The sequence below is a fragment of the Equus asinus genome, chromosome 4 (genome assembly GCF_041296235.1).
Source record: "Equus asinus isolate D_3611 breed Donkey chromosome 4, EquAss-T2T_v2, whole genome shotgun sequence".
NCBI lineage: Eukaryota > Metazoa > Chordata > Mammalia > Perissodactyla > Equidae > Equus > Equus asinus.
Genome location: NC_091793.1, coordinates 101,722,642 through 101,742,210, shown reverse-complemented (window position 1 = coordinate 101,742,210; position 19,569 = coordinate 101,722,642). Strand labels below are relative to the sequence as shown.

At 40.7% G+C, this 19,569-nt stretch overlaps 1 protein-coding gene across 21 annotated transcripts in view; it reads right to left on the bottom strand.

Moving 5' to 3' along the window:
- Window positions 1–17,323: 17,323 nt before the first annotated feature.
- Window positions 17,324–19,569, bottom strand: part of TANK (TRAF family member associated NFKB activator) — an 86,290-nt gene continuing 84,044 nt past the window's right edge. For all 21 annotated transcript variants that reach the window (XR_011502836.1, XR_011502839.1, XR_011502834.1 and 18 more), the window contains one exon: window positions 17,324–18,161. Coding sequence is in view for 14 of the 21 variants with exons in the window: in XM_070507966.1 (XP_070364067.1) it covers window positions 17,945–18,161 (217 nt within the window). In the remaining 7 variants the exon portion in view is untranslated. The remainder of the gene's footprint in view (window positions 18,162–19,569) is intronic.

Genomic DNA, 19,569 nt, shown 5'->3' with positions numbered 1-19,569 from the left:
GAAACAATATAAATGGCAAATAAACATATGAAATACATTAAACTTTTCAAGTAACCAAAGTAACAAAAATAAAAAGAACAACATTTCTTTCAAACATCACATTAGAGAAGATTAAAAACCTGATAACATTTAGTGTTAGTGAAGATATGGATAAATGGACTCTTTTACACTTCCATTTTGGAAGACACTTTGGCCTTATGTATCAAAACTTGTAAAAAAAAAACTTTTCCACCCTGAAATTCCTCTTTTGAAAATTTACCTGGGGGCGGGACCGGCCCGGTGGTGCAGTGGTTAAGTTTGCACGTTCCACTTCGGTGGCTCAGGGTTCGCCAGTTCAGATCCCGGGTGCGGACATGGCACTGCTTGGCAAAGCCATGCTGTGGCAGGCATCCCACATATAAAGTAGAGGAAGATGGGCACAGATGTAAGCTCAGGGCCAGTCTTCCTCAGCAAAAAAGAGGAGGATTGGCAGTGGATGTTAGCTCAGGGTTAATCTTCCTCAAACAAAACAAAACAAAAGAAAAAAATTTACCTGGGGGCAATAATTATAGATGTATGTAAACATTGTCTACAGAGATGTTCATTATAGTATTGTTTATAATGTAGGAAAATATAGAAACCACCAAATATACAGTTTAGAGAACCTGTTAGATAAACTATGATGCACTATACAGTCATTCAAAATAATTCTGTTGACAAGTATTTAATGATAAGGGAAAATATTTGTGCTATATTTTAAGTGAAAAGTGTAGCTCACAAATGGGATATGTTATATATTCTAATTATGATTATATCATTGTTATTATTTTTTTTGCTGAGGAAGATTCACCCTGAGCTAACGTCCACTGCCAATCTTCCTCTTTTTGTATGTGAGCCACCACCACAGCAGGGCCACTGACAGGCAAGTGGTATAGGTTGGCACCTGGGAACCGAACCCGGGCTGCTCAAGTGGAGTGAGCCAAACTTAACCACTAGGCCACCGGGGCTGGCCCTAATTATTTTTAAAACATATTAGTGCATAGAAAAATATGTTGTAAGAATATACTCTAAAGTATTGAGAGTGGTTATCTCTAATTGGCTTGGTTATGGGTGATTTTTATTTTATTTCTGTAATTTCCACAATAAACACTCATTAGTTTTATAACCTGAAATAATGTCATAAAAATAAAATAGTTTAAACAAATGTTTATCATGCAGACATTGAAATTTATGTTTTTCCTCAAGTGACTAGTTGCTTTGGGTTGCTTTCTGTTGTTTAGGCATAATCTCAGGTCAGCTTCCAGGCATTTTATTGAAGAAAATAAAGCATTAGAATAAAATTATATATTGATTTTGTGAAAAACAGTGATCTTTTGTGAGATAAAATCACAGAGCTAAAATATGATATTTTCATTATTTAAAATGAAACAAATGACCTTTATAATTAAAAGAATTCAATTAGTATCATCTGTCTTCAAGATTAAATGACTCCCTCTCAAATTACATTATGTAATCCAGCTTCATTTTTTAATTAATAGGAACACAAATATAATTTATAATTTAGTACTCAGCAACAGATCTTTTTTAAATAAAAAATTTCTGAGGTTGGCCTGGTGGCACAGTAGTTAAGTTCGCATGTTCGGCTTCGATGGCCTGGGGTTTGCCCATTCAGATCCCAGGAACAGACATGGCACTGCTCGGCAACCCATGCTGTGGCAGGCATTCCACATATAAGCTAGAGGAAGATGGGCACAGATGTTCGCTCAGGGCCAGTCTTCCTCAGCAAAAAAAAAAAAAAAAAAAAAAAGGAGGAGGATTGGCCACAGATGTTAGCTCAGGGCTAATCTTCCTCAAAAAAAAAAAAAGAATTCTAAATATTTTTCCATATACTGCCCCTAGGGAAAAAGTCATACTAAAACTTATGGCAAATAACTTCTGGGAAAACTTGTTCTTTCTAGAAAATGCTGACTTGTTGATTTGGTGGCGAACATATGTACACACATTTTGAAATTAAATCAATGCAAACAATGAAATAGTGAAATCGTGAGGTGCAGCTAGTTAAAACTACCCATTCTTGCTCATGTATCCTTCTTTCATTTGCTGTTTATATGAGTAAAACAAACTTTGCACAATCCACAAATGGTTAATTAATATAAAATTTTAGGGGGCCAGCCCGCGGCCGAGTGGTTAAGTTCATGTGCTCGGCTTAGGCGGCCCAGGGTTTGGCCATTTCGGATCCTGGGCACAGACATGGCACCGCTCACAAGGCCATGTTGAGGCGGCGTCCCACGTAGCACAACTAGAAGGAGCCACAACTAAAATATACAAGTATGTACTAGGGGGGTTTGGGGAGAAAAAGCAGGAAAAAAAAAGCAGATTGGTAACAGTTGTTAGCTCAGGTGCCAATCTTCAAAAAAAAAAAAAAGCAAAAAACTGTAAGCCTCCCAAAGAGCAAGTATTGTACCTGGTCTTCTTTTAGGATCTGATTTTAGGCATGACTACTTTGGCTGGCAGTATGATAAGCAACAACCTGTATGACATGTAAACAGGAGGCAGGAAGTTCCAAGCACAGCCTGAATGAGGAGTGCAACTCATTTCCCAAAACCCAGATACCTTTTTAACACATCAACGCAGTCTCCATGTAAAACCAGGTGCTGTTCCCAAAGGAGAAAACACTGCCCTCCAGTGGTCTTTATTGGAGAGATGGAAATCGTTTCAGGTACCATGATTACAGCATTTATATAAAACACCAAGTATTTATCTAGTCCCATTTCTGGCTATATTTCTTAAGCTGAAACCTCCGTCTACAAGCAAGCATAAGGGAAAAACCTCCAAATTAAATTCTAACATATAGGTAGTTACTTCAGTTACATTGAAATATTAGCCAGGAGGAATGATTATGGCTTTCTGACCCAAAAGCTGACCATTTATTTGACTATTACAGTTGGATTAAGTTAGCCACCCATAGCTTCTCACTTCCCAGATAAGGAAGAAGAGATTTCATCTCTGTTTCCCTTGTTGGCCAATTTTTTAGCTAAAAGACATTTAAAATTGTACAGCAGGCAGAACCCCAGGGGACCGGACAGTGTTCCAACATCCTTAAAGCTTCCCATTACTTGAAAAACCAAATTCTTCCTCCTGTTTCTTAAACTAACCAAAGTAGGCAACAGCAATTTAAAGAAGTCTTTGTGTCTAGCATTGGAACTTTCTCATATTTCACACCATTATATAAATGTCACTCTAACCTATATGTATCACAAATGCTACGCTAAATTAGGGCCAAATTTGCAACCTAGTTTAACTGGGTTTCCTCTTTTTGCAAATGCATTTTTTGTGTCTGCATTTAGCAATGCATACAAAACTGTCCGTGTAGCTAACTGCTTCGAATTGCTAAATTTCAGGATGGATGCGTAGATGGCCTGAGTCTTTATGCATGTGCCAAAGCAATCCTGTTTTTAGTCATATAAAGACTTCCTAATCTAATGGACCTCGATTACAGTGCTAAATTCTTGGACTACTTCATTGACTCTTTTTCATTTAGTAAAGGAAAAATGGAATTTTAAGAGGGGAGAGACGGTTTTTTACCCTCCTCCATGCCTCCATCCTTCAGGCACCAGAGTGGAACTGCCTCACATGATAAGATTGCAAACTTTAGAGTTCCCCAGCCATAGGGACTTGTCCATTATAGCTACATGACAAACTTAGCATCGTTTTCCTTATGAGTAAAATAAAGATAATAATGTTGGTCTCATAAGGTGGTTATTATGATTGAATGACGGAATGTACGTGAAGCGTCTAGTGCAGAGAAAGGACTTCACCAAGAATTTATTATTATTATTCTATCACCATCACTTCTTAGGCTATTAATGCAATGGCTGAATAAATTTCCTAGAGGCATGATTTTCTAAAAATATTATCCTTTATTATCTTAAATAAAGGCTCCTCATTCAGTTTACTATATAGAATACATCCCGAGTGCTCCACATAAATTCTTCACAACAAATGGCCTGCGCTAAGATAAAATATTTGAACATCATATTGCTCAAATATATCAGCTTCAAATATGAATCAAGCTTTTCCTCGTTTCGCTCTCAAGGAAGGTGGTATCTATTACATATTCACCTGGATTCACAAAGTGTTTTACAATTAAAAAAAATGACAAACATAAAAATTATAATTATTACGAAAGTGGTATGGGATTGAGATATATTGTAGTGAATTATAAAGTTTCTGGGCTTGAGAGTATAGAGTTCCACAACCACACTGGTTCTGGTTATTTAACTCAGAAAATGTAGGGGCCGGCCTGGTGGTATAGCGGTTAAGTCTGTGCACTCTACTTCGGTGGCCCAGGGTTCACAAGCCCACATCCCAGGCATGGACCTACTCACCACATATCAAGCCATGCTGTGGTGGGTGTCCCACATATAAAGTGGAGGAAGGTAGGCACAGATGTTAACTCAGGGCCAATCTTCTTCAGCAAAAAAGAGGAGGATTGGTGGCGGATGTTAGCTCAGGGCTAATCTTCCTCAAAAAAAAAAAAAGAAAGAAAATGTACACCTTAGAAAGAAATATTGCTTCCTTTAAGGAGGTTAATGCACTCTCCTTTCAGATGAAAAAAACCCTACTAACGTATTTTAATGAAACACGTACTTTCCCCTTTTCTCTATCTGTGGCAATGAGTTTTTACTCAGCCATGGTCCCACATCTACATCTCCTCCCGCTGTGTACACCTGCAGCATTATAAAACATACTTTCTATCTGGATAAGTTAATTGAATGTTGTCTTCACTGTCCATGACATCTCACCAATCATCTCATTATGATACTTTGTGTCATACAACATAGAATCTTTGATTAATCAAAACAGTTCTTATAATGCAGTCAAACTGTTTATGATTTAAAACAGTAGGATAGATTGAATTGAGAGTACAACAATAATGTGGTAAATATCCTTAGAAAAATTTGAGATGAGGCTCCATTTAAAGATGGAACAAAGTAAGTACTGCTAGATATTGCGATAGTATATATGTGTTACATTGAAGCCCATGTATAAGCGTTATCTATGCATCAATAAATGTGCAGAAAATAAACTTTGGTTATAACAGTTATAGCTAATCTAAATTAATCTCAAAATTTGACAATGAAACACATGAATGTGTGACAAACATTCTGAATTTTAAAAAATGCATCATATTTGTAACAGCACCAAAATAATCTAAAGTCAGAACACTTTTTCTGGGTATAATTATATTATTATAATTCTCTACCTTGACAGATGACAATTTTAGAAAACTCTAAATACAATTTCTAGTATATGCAGTAAAATAAAATGTAACAGACAGACAACTCACCATAGTCTAAGTAACACATTCAAATTTAGTAATTTATTTTCCAGGTGGAAACCAGGCTTCTTGGAAGACTTCAAACTATGCCAAATGGTCTGATTTTACCATAGAGGTAGGCACTAAAGGACTAAATTTACTTCTGTGTAATTTTTGTTAACTACATTTTACATGCAAATGTCTATACAACCATGTTAATGAAGCTATAGCGAAGGAAAGAAAGTTGGCATTCCCATTTTTCTGTTTTATTCAAAAGCAACTTTTCAATTGACTTGCTATATCATTTTAAATCACTTTTCATTTAGTCATAAGAAAACAGAAAAGCCTAACAATGCGTTCAAATTGGATCACAAGTCAAGAAAAATAATACCTTACTTATGAATAAAATTTAGGCTTGACAATTTTTCCTCCCATACCTTGTAATCTTCAGAACATAGGATCCTTCTTTGGAATCAGACCAAAAAAGCTCTGTTAATCATAAGCATTTAGAAAAGGGCAATCTACTGACCAAGTGTTGGTTATTTAGAGGAAAGGATTTTTGTCCTTCTTATTAGGGGCTCAAAATTTCTGTACTCCAATGGGATTGGATGGTTAATTGACAGTTACCCAAAATCTTTTTTTCCAAGAAATACAAACAAATATACTTATATTCTACATGGGTGAATTTCCTATTAAAAATCTGGTATTCCAGCTTCAAAGCGCATATTGGTAATGACAGCGTACAGTATCCTTTCAACTGGAATGTTAATAATCCAAAACTTGTCTCAGATTATAAAAGAACTGTCCTTAGGCTTTAAGAAAAAGAATGTTTTTAAACTAAAAACACACTTGATTTGCAATAAAACTGAAAGTAATAAAGCCATAAGTGTAGGTGAGAAAAGAAGAAAAAGGCAGAAATAACGGTCACAATTCCGCATTTATGGTACATGTTACAGCCAGGATTGATACAATCTCACCCCCAAACACCTAGAAAAATAAAACCTCCCTCACCCTTACACATGGAAGAGAATCAGGATTCCGACCCAAATTTCAAACTCCTGAAACTTGGAAATATCTTTAAATCCTCCAACACACCAAGGTCTCTGAAACAGGCCACATCCCAGAAACAGGCAGAACTTCAAGGTGAAAATATGACTATTAAGAATTCACAGATTAGCTGAAACATTTGTTAATCACCCCACCCCTGTGCTGGAGATAGAGGAAGTCTGAAAGCGCTGGGGAAGCTCTGCTGTGAAAATGCCAGGCCCTTCTTGGGGCTTAGGTTGTCAACCTAATCCCAGCCACAACTACTACATGACTGGCTCAGGGCAAACAGTGCTCTTGGATGTGTGAGATTTGGAATGGGGTGGGGACCAGGATGTTAAGAAATTTAACCAATCCATACGATTTTTTTCTTTAAACATTTGAAAGGGTTGTGTTTATACATGCTGGGCAACATAAACCATAAATCTTGCTGGATTTCTGCACACTGCTGCGTGAAGCATACAAATGGCATTTCTGTCAATGGGAGGAAGAGACAGACAGAAAGCAAGATAGAGACAGGCAGCAGCCCCACGACGTGACGCTTGTTCCTACTGCAAGCTGTAGTGGAAGGAGAGGATGACATCCAGAACAAAATGTCTTTTTCACGAGGATGCTGAGGATGCGAAAGCACTTGCTTTGTGATCTCTGTGTATAGAAGGAAAGATCAATGAAAAGGACTCAATTTCCCCCTTTTCTGGAATCAAAATATAAGGGCTTTTTAGTTATTTTTAAACTTCTTCCTGTAGAGTCCATTGTTGTGTTCCATGGAACAGACAAAACTCACCAAGACAACAAAGACTTGATCTGCAGGAGAGAAGGTAATAAAGAGCAAGTCCTCTCCAGAGGGTAATTAATCCTTAGTCATTCATCCTAGAAGTCCCAGTTATAGTTAAGGTTAATGTTCAGGTAGCTTCTTTCTATTTCCTTTAAAAATTTTTTTAAACATTTTTTTTTTTTACAGAATGTTATACTATTAATTGCCAATTTGCATATGTGTGCAGCTGCTGTTTTGGCTCTGAACTCAATCCGATAAGCTTGCTGGAGGTATCGCAGAGCACTTGGCAGCTTTCCTATTTGAAAAGAAAGCCTCTCCCCACTACAGAACAGCTGATCGTCTATCAGCGATAGACCCTGATGGCGTGAATTACAATTACACTACTTTTCACACTAAATCTGGGTGATAGCTACTTGGAAAGAAGTTTCATCATTTTTTACCACAAACTGGAAAAAGAATTACATGGTCATGCTGTGCTTTTAAAGGCAGTTTGGTTCACTTTTGTCTATTTAACACCTAATTCCAAGAAGTCCATAGGCATCCAGAGATCTGAATGGCGCGTAATGAATTCACTGTTTAGATTGAAGATTTTTAAAATCTACCTCAAATTACATTTATTAACAAGGCGACCAGGAAGTGTTAAAGTTGTTAGACGCTTCATTTATTAAATAATTTGTGGGTATTTTCAGTTGTCATATCTAGAGTCATGGGGTTTGCTTATTTTTTTTAATTAGCAATCCAAAACAATGCTACTGCAATTTAACAATTCATCACATAATCTTGGGCTCTTCAGTTCAGCTGTTAATGTTAGATAATTCAGATTGTTATTTTGATCTGTTTATAAATGATTTAGGTTGCATTGTTCTGCGAGGAGAACTGCGGCAGCCGAGGCGAAGATCTTGCTCATCTTTCTCGAATTGCTCAGTGTGGCTGAGGGGCCTTCCAAAAATGCATTTTGGGAGTTTAGCGTTGAGCAGGGGGAAACGAGTGATTGGGGCAGGGGGCACTAATAATAACTTGACTTATTATCCTTACTTAGTTCACTTCGTTATTAATTTACATTTCCTGTCTGCTTGGAAACCTGAGGAAGGACTTCTTCGCCAAAGTGCATTTTATTAGAATCCTACATCTCATTTTCTGGGACGGCAGAAGTACCTCTTTCCTCTTCTTGCAAGAACGGACCAATCACCAGAAAATTTTAAGAGGCCCCTGAATATCCCTCTTCTTTCTTCTTACTCTCCCTTCAGATCTCTTCTCCTCCCATCTTGACATTTAAATCCATTTGTTTAAAAAGGAAAAAAAGAAAAAGAACAAGAGTGAAACCCACCTCAAGCAGCAGAAGTGGAACACACTCCTCCTGACGTAGTTAACCTAAGAGAAAAATAGATTTTGTTTTCCTTTTTTAGGCGCTAGCTTTATTAGATTTCTCACTCTCACAGATTATCCGAAGACTACCCATTGATTGATCGCCCGTAGAGCTGCATTTGGTGTAAAGAAAAAACTCACAGCTTTATTGGCTCCCAGGAGACAAAACAAACAGAACAAGATATTCATATTAATGCAAACAATGCAACAAATGAGGGAAGAATCGCCCGGCTACAGCGAGGCGCCGAGAGGCGGCGGGCCGGGCAGGGCCGGGCAGGGCCTGGGCCCCCCGCCGCCGAGGATCCCGGGCTGCCCGACCCCGCTCCCCGCGCCCCCGGACGGCCGGCGGAGGGGCCCCGGGCCCAGGCGCCCCCCCCAGGCCCGCAGGCCAGACGGCGCCCGGCGAGGCCTCCAGCCCAGGCCTCAGGGAAGCGCCGCCTCAGGCCTCGACCCCGCCGCGCAGGCCCGGAAGGCCCCAAGCGCTGCCCTGGCTGCCTGCGTCCCCTGTGCACACGCCTCCAGGGGCCCAGCTCCCGGGGCTCAGTCTCCCTCTCCCTCCGGGGCGGGGCGGGAGGGGAGAACTCCCGGTGTGCCTCCGCGCCCACCTGAGGCAGCCCGGAAGGGGGGCGAGAAAGACGCCAGGGAGCGCCGTGGAAGGAGGAAGCGATGCGACGCGCATTCTCTTTTCGAAAAGCTCACAGGATCATGGAGGAGACTCTGTAAACACACGTTTAAATACAACACAACACACTGTATAATCAACAGCGACGGGAGTAGGATGTACAGCGGAGGAGCGACATTTAAGAGGCACTGAGCCTTTCCCTGCGAAATGCGGAAGAAAGAAAATTCCAGGCACGGAAGGGGATATTTGCTCCACATCTAATCACCGTCTACCCCCCGCCCCCAAAACACAGAAAGCGAAAAACTAGGGGAAAATTTAAGTAAAACTGGATTTCACATCTTTATAGTCAATGAGATATGAAAAATACGGTTGCCAAGTATTGCAAAAAAATTATCTGAAATTCAAATTTAACTGGGCATCCTGTATTTTTATTTGCTAAATCGGGCAATCCTAACTAAAAAATACTTTATTGAAGAAATCATACAAGAAGCAGGACTTATTCTCTGCTGTATATTTATCAGGATATTCGGGACATTTTTAAAGGGACTTTGCTTGGAAAGGAAGTGAGTTAGCCCCACAGCATACTTTTCCAAGCACATCGTAGGGTGGAGGAAGAAGAAATGCCTGAAACACTTGGAAATGTCCTATTTTGGAGGAAGTGGCAGTGGCATTGTTGACTCTTGACTAGAAAATGGACCAGCATTCCCTCCCTGAGGCTGGCTCCTTTCCGGGCCAGTAGAGGGACCCTAGCGAGTCCGGAAGTCGTGTCCGTTACAATGGTACTCCCATGTCAGAAATACATATCTTTTGTCTAAACTTTTACTATAGACCCACCTTACTTATTGCTATTTGTTTTATTTCGAAAGAAACAAAGTTGGGACTTGAAAACTTTAAACGTGGAAGGGCGGAGCAAAATCTGCTTCGAAATTTATCATGTTCTAACCTACAAATAGAGCTCATCCAGGCCTTGTAGATGCTGAAAGAAAAGACTTTCAAAATGGCAATGGTAAAACCTCAGGAAAAACTAAACAAAATAGTGGGTCTTTGCACACTGGAGTGCTTGTGTGTGAGTGTGAGGGAGTCCCAACGCTGCTTTGCGGAGGAAGCCTGCTGCTTGCACTTCTCCCTCGGTCCGCGTTAGAGAAAGCTGTTTCAAGAAAGCTTTATCACCCTGACTGATACTTTGGATTCCCAGGGAGCCTGCCTTCCTTTTAAGCCAATTGCTTGAAGTTGTATGAATACATCCACACAGGATGCCCCTTTCTCGCTGGCGATTGATGCTATTTAACAACTGCAAATGGAGAAACTATTTGTCTAATGAGAGCTGTTTCCTATTGATTCACCAAAACTTGGAAGCTAATACAATGCTGAGACTCCTCCGGAGCCGCAGGGCCATCTCTAGAGTGAAGGCCAACTCTTGAACCAAATGACATATTATGTTTGGTTTAGAGAATGTTTTAGTTCCAGCTTAATAGTTTTAGAAAATACATAGGTTCGCTTCCAGTTTAAACTGGTTTCCTTTTTGTTTTCTCTCCCACAGAAGCTATAAACTTTGGTTTAGAATTTGGACTGTTAAAGAGCTAGCACGGTGGTTTGGGTGTTATGGTGAGGTTTGACTCCATGCTTTAGAAGTACAAACCTTTTTTACCTTCTCTTCTACCTTAGTTCCTGTCTCAAGCTACAAAAATACGTTCGACACTAGTTGTGCCCTCATTGGAGCAGGCATGAGAAACGCTGCACACTCTGTGCGCTAAGGTGCTTCATCCTCCCAGCAGAACTGTGCTGGGGTCCGTGTCAGGGCGGTGATAAATTGATAATCCCTAAATAATACACCCCATCCCATGGTCAGTAATGTCAGGCTCCCTCCTGCCTCTGTGGGTTAGCATAATGGTTAGTCTCTTTGTATACAAAAGACTTCTGATATAATCATTTAACCTTCCTGTGAAGCCAAGTACAAAGCCAGTGAAAAACTTTCTTTTTTGAGGTGAGGGATTATTATGGAAAAAATAGTGGCTGGAAAGGCAGGAGAGCTGGAGTTGGGTTCTAGCTATTTGAGTTGGCTTGAAGAACTCTTCATTCACTTTAGACACAGTTTCTTGTTTTTCTTGTTGTTTTGTTTTGTCCACACAAAAAGAAAATTGGATTAGGCAATTTTTAAGATTTTATTTCTAAAACAACTATGCCTTCAATTAATTAATACGTGACATCTTTTGTACGCTGCTTCCAAAGGATATAAGCAAGATTTTCTTTTCAATTTATTCATGATATAGCCCTAAACAACGAAGGAAGCGTGGGCACACGCCAGGTTATCTACAGTCCAGATTCCAAGGGGACATTCAAGTGAGGGAGACCAGTTCAACATTAAGGGGTTCCAGAGTCAGGTGCGAATACTTTGAAGGAGTGTGAGTGACTTAAAGACGAGCAACCTTGTACAGACAGGACCAGGGGATAACATGTTTGAGAACTTATACTTCAGTCCTATTTGGGGATGGGAACCACAGAAAGAAGAAGATTGCGATAAAGCTAAGGTTATTTAGTAAATATATGTGGCATCATCATTCTGGAGGTTCTGGTATTTGCTGACTTTAAGTGTATGAATTTATCCACGAGTAGCTCTGAGGCTGGAGGAAGTTAGCAATCTAGTTGTAACAGGTTCTAGAAACAACCTAAGAAGCTTGCTTCCTCTTATCCTATCAGTGTTATAAGGTGATGTGTCTTTTAATTTGAGGCCCTCGTTGAACTGTAAGCTCCAACAAGCTTTCGCTAAACAGACTTCATTCACATTCTGAATCTGGTTTTTGTCTCACACATATTAAATTTTACAAAACAGAAAGAAACAATAGAGCTTATTAGGAAAAACTTGTTTTGAATCGTAAATTAAGCATAATTGAAATAGGCACATGTTTTAGCACAGTTTTCCCCCCTTTTTTACCAACTGAACATTTACATCTTTTTCAAAGCGCTGTGATTTTCCCCTAAAGTCTTAAGCTGGCACCACACACTTTCAATAAATGAGTCTTACATCATTTGTATCTACTGAGAGAAATCATTCTAATACTGTGGATTCCAAATGCACAGCCTTCTGAAAAAAAGAGTTTTAAGCAATCATCCCTCCACTGTATTAATCAAATCATTGTGGCATTCGAAGAATCCACAGAGCTACCTAATTTCAAAGACTGTAAATCAACTGTCAGTTCTGACTGCTTTCAAATTATGCCCTGTTCTTGGAGACTGGAAACCTGTACATTCAGAGGTACACCTGACTAGATGGTTTGTTACTGAGAGATATGCCCCAGGTGGAGGCGTCTTCAAAGCCAATATATTTTCTTTATAACTGGTGTCAAATTGATGTATATATTAAAAAATCTTGGAAAATGATCTCAAAAAGGAAGCAACAGCCCAATGAGCCATATGTTCAGGGAACCTAACAGGTTTCCATTGGGACCAAATTTCACTTCACCTTTTTGTCCTTATGTGCAAATAAAAACTTCTCTGTAAATACACCATTAAAAACAATCATGCAAATTTGTGAAATCTATAGACTGAGAAGAAATTACACTAAACCCATAACAACCAAGTTGTTGGAAGGTAAAGAATTTGATTAGATAATAGAAATGCATCACATAACATGGAATTGAACTATATTTACTTGAACTCTATAGGTTCATAGCTTAAAGAGAGACTTTGCTTCTATAGAATTGGTTAATGAAGAAAGAGAGAATTGGTTAATGAAGAAAAGGCTGATGAATAGTTAATAGATTCCTTAATTTTGATAATGATGGAGCATCTGAATCTCCAAGTTTACATTACTAAATGTAAAGTTATTTTTTTTCCTATTAGATAGGTTGCTATTTTAACAGATTCAGATGCCAGAGAATTTTCCAAATGCCAGATAATATTCTAGCACTGAGAAGTCTGTGATGCACTAAGGGCAGAGAGGCCGGCTCAGTGGTTTCCCAAATAGTGGAAACCAAAAAGCATTAACATTTACTTACACACAATTCTTTATGTAATTCTTTTAAGAATTCTCAATTTTAAAACTTTTAAACATTGTGTATTATTTTAGTATATCCTAACAATTTTGCATTCAGCTATTGTATTGTATTGTATATTGTAGACTATGCCTCGGGATATTCTAAAAGGAAAAATGATTCACTCTGTGCGTTTGTGTAGTTTTTCATACCATTAGATCAATGATGATGATATAAAACACCAAAATTTACTCATTTGTATTTTATTTTTTGTGTTGTACTTTTATCATGAAACATTACAAAGAAGAGTAGAGAGAATAATATAAATGAAAAACTCGTGTATATACGACAGCTTTATCAAACGTTCACGTTTTACGTTGATTTAAATGAACAATTGTGTGTGTAAAGTTCTGCAATAGTAAAGGTTGGCAGGAAAAAAATCAGACTGCATGGATTATCTTTCAGCCATTTCCTTTGCCACCTATGGCTTGGAGAAGGAAGTTTTATGATGTTGATTTAGACACCTGGTTAGCTAAATAGGGAACGCGGTAGAAGGAATTGCATCCTCATTCAGTCCAAATGCCTACCAGTTCTCTGTAGCTGTGATCCCTTTAACCTAGTTAAGCCAGAAGAATGTCAATGTTTTAATGTTTTTTTAATCTCTAAGGGTACTTTCTGTAAATTTGTAATAGTGAAAATGTAGGAATAAAAGTGTATTTTAAGCAAAAGCTTGACGCTCAACAATCAGCTTTTCACCTCAAAAGGAGGAGGAAATTGTATCCAAAATCTCAGGTGCCGGGCCTTCCTCAACAGGTACAGGAGACCTTTCTCGGCAGACACTCGGGTTCCGGTGGATTTTCTGTGGAGGCCAGAACACCGTGCGGAGCAGCCAGGCGGGGTGCTGCCAGATAGGCCCCGGCCCCCTCTGGCCTCCAAGTCTCCGCGGCAGAGGGTGGGGTGGCCGGTTTCTCAAAGGCGCTCTCTCACCGCGATGGTTTAATGGTGTTTCTCTGGGGGACCAGAAGTCCCTTAGTCTAGACTTGGGGTCAGGAGGTCAGGCCTTGGAAGCACAACTAATGCAAAGGCCCTTTATTTATCTTTCCTCTCTGTGCTTATTAATCGGGTAGGTATCCTTCTGGCCTGATTGGGGCGCGGAGGGTGCTGGGGTCTGCAGGGCTCAACCAGGGAGGGGGACTTAGCTGGCGGCTGCTCCCGGGCGGCCTGGGGCGGTAGCAGCGGCGCTGGGTCCGGGTCGGGGACCTGCCGTCCGTCCAGGGGCCTTCTTTGCCTTCTGGCCCCAACTCTCTTGCCACCCCTGGCTGTCGCTCGCCCTTCCCGAATTCGCTTGGCTTCCCACTCGCTGCCCAGCGCGTGCAGTGCAGCAGCAGAGAGCAGCGGGAGCTTGAAGGCAGGCTGCCGGGCCTCTTCCCTGGACGGGGCGCGGCCCGCGGGCCCTCGCCACCCCCGCGCGGGGAGCGCTCGCCGGCGGCGCGCGTGCGGCCCGGGCCACCGGAGGGTGCCCGCAGGGGACGCGGTGGTCGCGGTGGCGGTGGCTGGGTTCCACTCGCCAGCGGCGGGAAGGACGCGCGGGAAAGCGAGGGAGGAGGAAGCGGGTGGCGGCGGCGGCGGCGGCAGCGGGCCCGCTGGAATGGAGGGAGCGCCGCAGGCGGGAGGAGGGAGCGCGGAGGAGGGAGGCCGCGAGGAAGGAGGGAGCGCGGCAGGCAGGCGGAGGGAGGGCTGATTAGCATGCAGCAGCGCTCGCGCGCCCGGCTCCATTGTTTTAACACCTCCCCTCTCCTCCGCGCCAATCTGTCACCGTTCAGCAGGCGAACGCTGCTGCCTCAAATGCTGCTCTTCTCAAATGAGACGGATAATTAGTTGCCCCGCACGAATGCCGCACTCTTCTCACCCCTGATTGCTATCACCTTCTTGCTCCTGGCAGTTTTGACACCTCGTAATCAGCCTGCTGCTTTTCTCTTTTCTTCCCGACTTCTGCTTCCCTACCCCCCTTTCCTTCTTAGTTTATTTATTTATTTATTATTATTATTTTAAATGCAATCCCGGTTCCTATTTGGACGAGGCCTCCGCCGAGTTAACCTTACGCGTATATATGGGCGCATAAATGTGTACACGTAAAATAGAGTGTATGTGCGGGAGTCGGGGGCGGGCTTGCCGTTTTGCGGGAAACACTGCTTTCACGCGGAGAGAATTCTCTTCTCCTTAAGATATTTTTGGGAAGGGAGGAGTTGGGGAGAGGGACTGGAGGGGAGAGTTGGGGAGACCTCAATTAATGCTCTAAAGATCTCTTAGAAATTAACAAACTGGGGAGTCTCGGAATCTGCTGTCAGAAGCGTGTTTTCCCCTCTCTCCTCTAACAAGCACTGACAGTCTAATTACTGCAGCTACAAGCAGCTGTCGAGGCAGCAGCCCGGGAGAGAAGGCGCCACAGGCTGAGCGCACCCGGCCGGCCCCTGCGCCCGGCAGACCCGCCTAGGCCCGGCCCAGTCCGGGGAGGACGGAGGGAAGGGCAAGGCCCTGCACCCGAGAGCCCCGCGAGCGCGGAAGGCGGGCCTAGGAGCCAGCGGACGCGCTTTTCGTTTTATATTTATCAAGTCTTTACCTTGAAGGTTAAAAGATGTGAAGAAAAAAGGAGGGGACGTGGGGGAGTAGGAAGAACATCTCTTGAGCTTCTATCCACCTCTCTCCTACCTCCTCAAGCTCTCCCTCCCCCCGTGTTGGTAAAATAACCACGCAACCCGGGCTGAGGGGGCGGGGTGAGCCAGGCTGGAGTGTAAGAAAGCAGATGTCCCCGCTGGCAGCAGCCTCAGCCTCCGGGGAAAGCTGCACCGGGGGGGCCCTCTCGAGGACATTCACCTCCCACTTCTCAGGCATCCCGCTCACAACTGCCTCGCCTCGGCGGGGGTGGTTTTTTCAGACTCAGCGTTTCGCGTGTGCAGCTTTTTTACCTGGGAGCTGTTCTTACCCGGCCACGCTTAGCAGATGCCAAGATGCAGCCCCTGCACGACTCAGTACTAATAAGAGACAGAGGGAGAGACCTGGGGGGTGTTTCAAGTTGCAGCCAGGGCCACCTCTGCAGTGCGGGACAGGAGCCTGTTCTCCAGGCTGCCTCACTTGTGGCCCAAGAGGGCCTTTGTCCCTCGGAAGCTGGAGCTTGCGGTAGCCTTGGAACCGAAAAGAAAACAAGAGTATTAAAAGTGGTGGAGGGGGGAAAAGGGTGGACTGGAGAAGAGGGGTCAGTGATACACTTTGATGTGAGTCACTTTCTGGGCTCTAATTTCCTTTGGCTGTCAGCAGGCAAGTAGATGTCAACTGTGTGAGAGGGGCTCTTCCTCTTCTAGAAAAGGAGAAGGAAAAGAAAATCCCTTTCACTAGATAGGTACAGTCGTATATTTTGGCTGGTACACGCTGGGAAGTTTTTATTTTTAATTTTGTGTGTGTGGGAGGAGTGAGTGAGAGGGGAGGCTGGGTGGGCGGGAGGTAGGGGGAAGGGAAGAGGCTTGAATAATTGTCTAAGCATTTCCATTCAGCCCCAGCGGCAATGAAAGAAAGATGTACACGCCTCAGAACCCTTCCCAGTGAATACCGAATAACCCCTATGTCACCTGGGTGAGGAAGATGTCAACGTGATGTGCTTGACGCCCTGAGAAGTCTCGGCACCGCTCTCGTTCTTCCATAAGTTAAGGTTCTTTACAGTGGCACAGGGGCCTGCTCCAATTCCCCATCCTAAACCTCCAGCTCTTTAAAACACTTGCTCCAAAGAACGCTTAAATTTCTGTTTTGAGAGTTGCAAATCAATGTTTACTTCATAAAATGGAACCCATGCCTCGAACATTTTTAAAAATTGAGGGGAAAAGAGAAACCTAAAAGACAATAATCATACGGAAGAAAATGAAAGGGAGGTCTCATTTTAAACAAAATTCTGCAGCTTTCTGCAATTTGGTATCCTCTCTCTGAAATACCTTCCAGTGGCTGCAGATCAGGCTGCTAACAATGAATAACAAGTTTCTCAACAAGAATGTGAACATTTCTAATATAAATTAATAAATATGGATAGTCCTTACAAGGTTTTAGATTTGCTCTCATTAAATACAAATGTCTCTTTAGCAAGTTTAGTTTGAAAAGTAATTTTAAAATTCAAAGTGATCTACTAGTTATAATAAAATGTCACTACATCTGCCATCACTCTTCTATCAGGTTACTGGAAAGAAAACATGAATTTTATAAACTTCTCAAAAATGTGATTTATTTTTTTACTCAGGAACAAAGACCACATTAATAATCACAACAGAAGTAACTTTTTAATATTTAACTCATTTTGTCATGTAGCTATACACATAGTAAAAATTAAAACCATGTATATTATTTTAAAAAATCTAAAGTGTTTAAATATTCTACCAGTGATTTTATCACTGGGCAACAAATGTCTTAGGTTTGGTATCTACTTAGATTTTTATGTTGTCTGCTATTCTCTATTAGAGGTTTATTCAAAAAGAACATCACCTATAGCATAAATAACCTAAATTTTTATATGAAAAAACTCTATAAACATTTGACATCACCAAATTCAATAGATCTAACTAGAAATCCAAGCAATAAGCTTAGATATTTGAAACAAAGATAAATTATGATTATATAATTCCATAAGTCACATACATAAATTTTGAATTATAGTGGTAAACACTGTAAACATGAATACAATGAATTGCAGTTTTGTACAGAATGATCTTTTAACAGATAATAAAAGTTACAGTATACATTTAGAAAAAATTAAAATAGGTCTGACAGTAGATTCTTCAATAAATGATCCTGAACTAAGTTTGCAATCAAGTATTACAAACCCCAAATCATCACACAGAACTTGGTGTGTCTGTTTTCAAATGAGTCTTAAGTCTCCCCATTAAAGTGTGAATTAAGATGCCGGAGGAAATCCCCCCTGGATGTAATGGATGGTGGGAAAACTGCTTGACAGAATTCACATACTCGAGGTATATGCAGTTCTGCACCCGTGCCACTGAGTACCGATGATAAGTCACTGTCTTGATGAGGAAAGGGCTTCCAAACGGGCTGCAGGGAACAAATAAACAAAAACATCTTCTGTTATTTGTATTTAAAATCAACTTGCATTGAATTTCAAATTCCCTAATATGAAAGCAAATGACCTTTCCATAGAGTTAGCATGAGGACACGACTCAATTCTCTTTTTCATAAAGGGCACAACTAAATTTTGATTAAGAATCACTTAAAATAAACATTCATGCACTTTGTCTTCACATATTTAAAAACCTACCAGCTTTAACATCAGCACATTTTAAAACCCATTATCACAATGGCAGTAATTTTGGAACAACAGTCAATAATTGAGACTTTTAAATATTAAATTCTATCTTTTCTATTTTACAATAGAAACCTTAACTTATAGGGCCTTTATTAATACATAGTACACTAGACATGATTTGTGTGTACATGCATTTTGATCAAGAGCAATTTAAATTTCACTATTTATAAGCAAATATACAATGAATAAATCATATAGAAATGTGGTGTTTTGATTTCTGAAATTCTTTTCTTATAAGGTACTAAACAAATTCCATTGATCAGTTGTTTTTTGAAACCTCAAATATTTAATCATTCAACAAAATCTAACACTGGATGCATTCTTTTGACTTCTTATTTTGCTCCTGTTATATAGCGCAGAGTTTGGTCTTCTTTACTCTTTCTTGCAGCTGAATAAAGTGAAACCTGCCCATAGGTGCCCAACTAAAGGATTATGGAAAATCATAATTCAACAGAACTACCTCCATTATAAGCAGCACATATATACCCTTAAATGTTAACTGCATTTATTATTTTTTTAAAAAAAAGTCTAGAAGGGAAAGAAAAAGCATTTAGTTCAACAGTAGGTGCTCAATAAATGTCTGTGGACTGGAATATCTTCTTTTTCTAAAATGTGCTAAGCCAAATTATTTTTTAAATTTGCATTCTTACCTTGACATAGGTAAATTACCTTGACATAGCTAAATTTTGATACTTTGAGGAAAATCACCTCAAAAAGTCAATTTAAAGAGACCTCTTTGCACTCCCATTACTAATATGTTTTTAAAGTAACAGCCTAATCCAACACCTGACACAGCATTAGTTTCCATTCCCTTAACCAATCTCTTTCATTCTAGTTAACCAATCACTTATATAAAACAGTATATTACTAATTGAAGCATTTGGGTTTCACGGCATCACTATTTTCTTATAAACATCTTACTGGACAGCTGTGTACAGTTGGTGTAAATATACAAAGTCTGTCTAAGCACCGAGATACATTAAATATCAGTACAGAGGGCTTATAATAACACTGACCCAATTCCTTGTGAGAAGTGGCAATTTTATTACAAAAAATAGTAATATTTAACTATACATTTTGAAATTTGGGGTAAAATAATGTTCTTTAGAAAAATCTTTCTTCCATGATAAAAGAAGA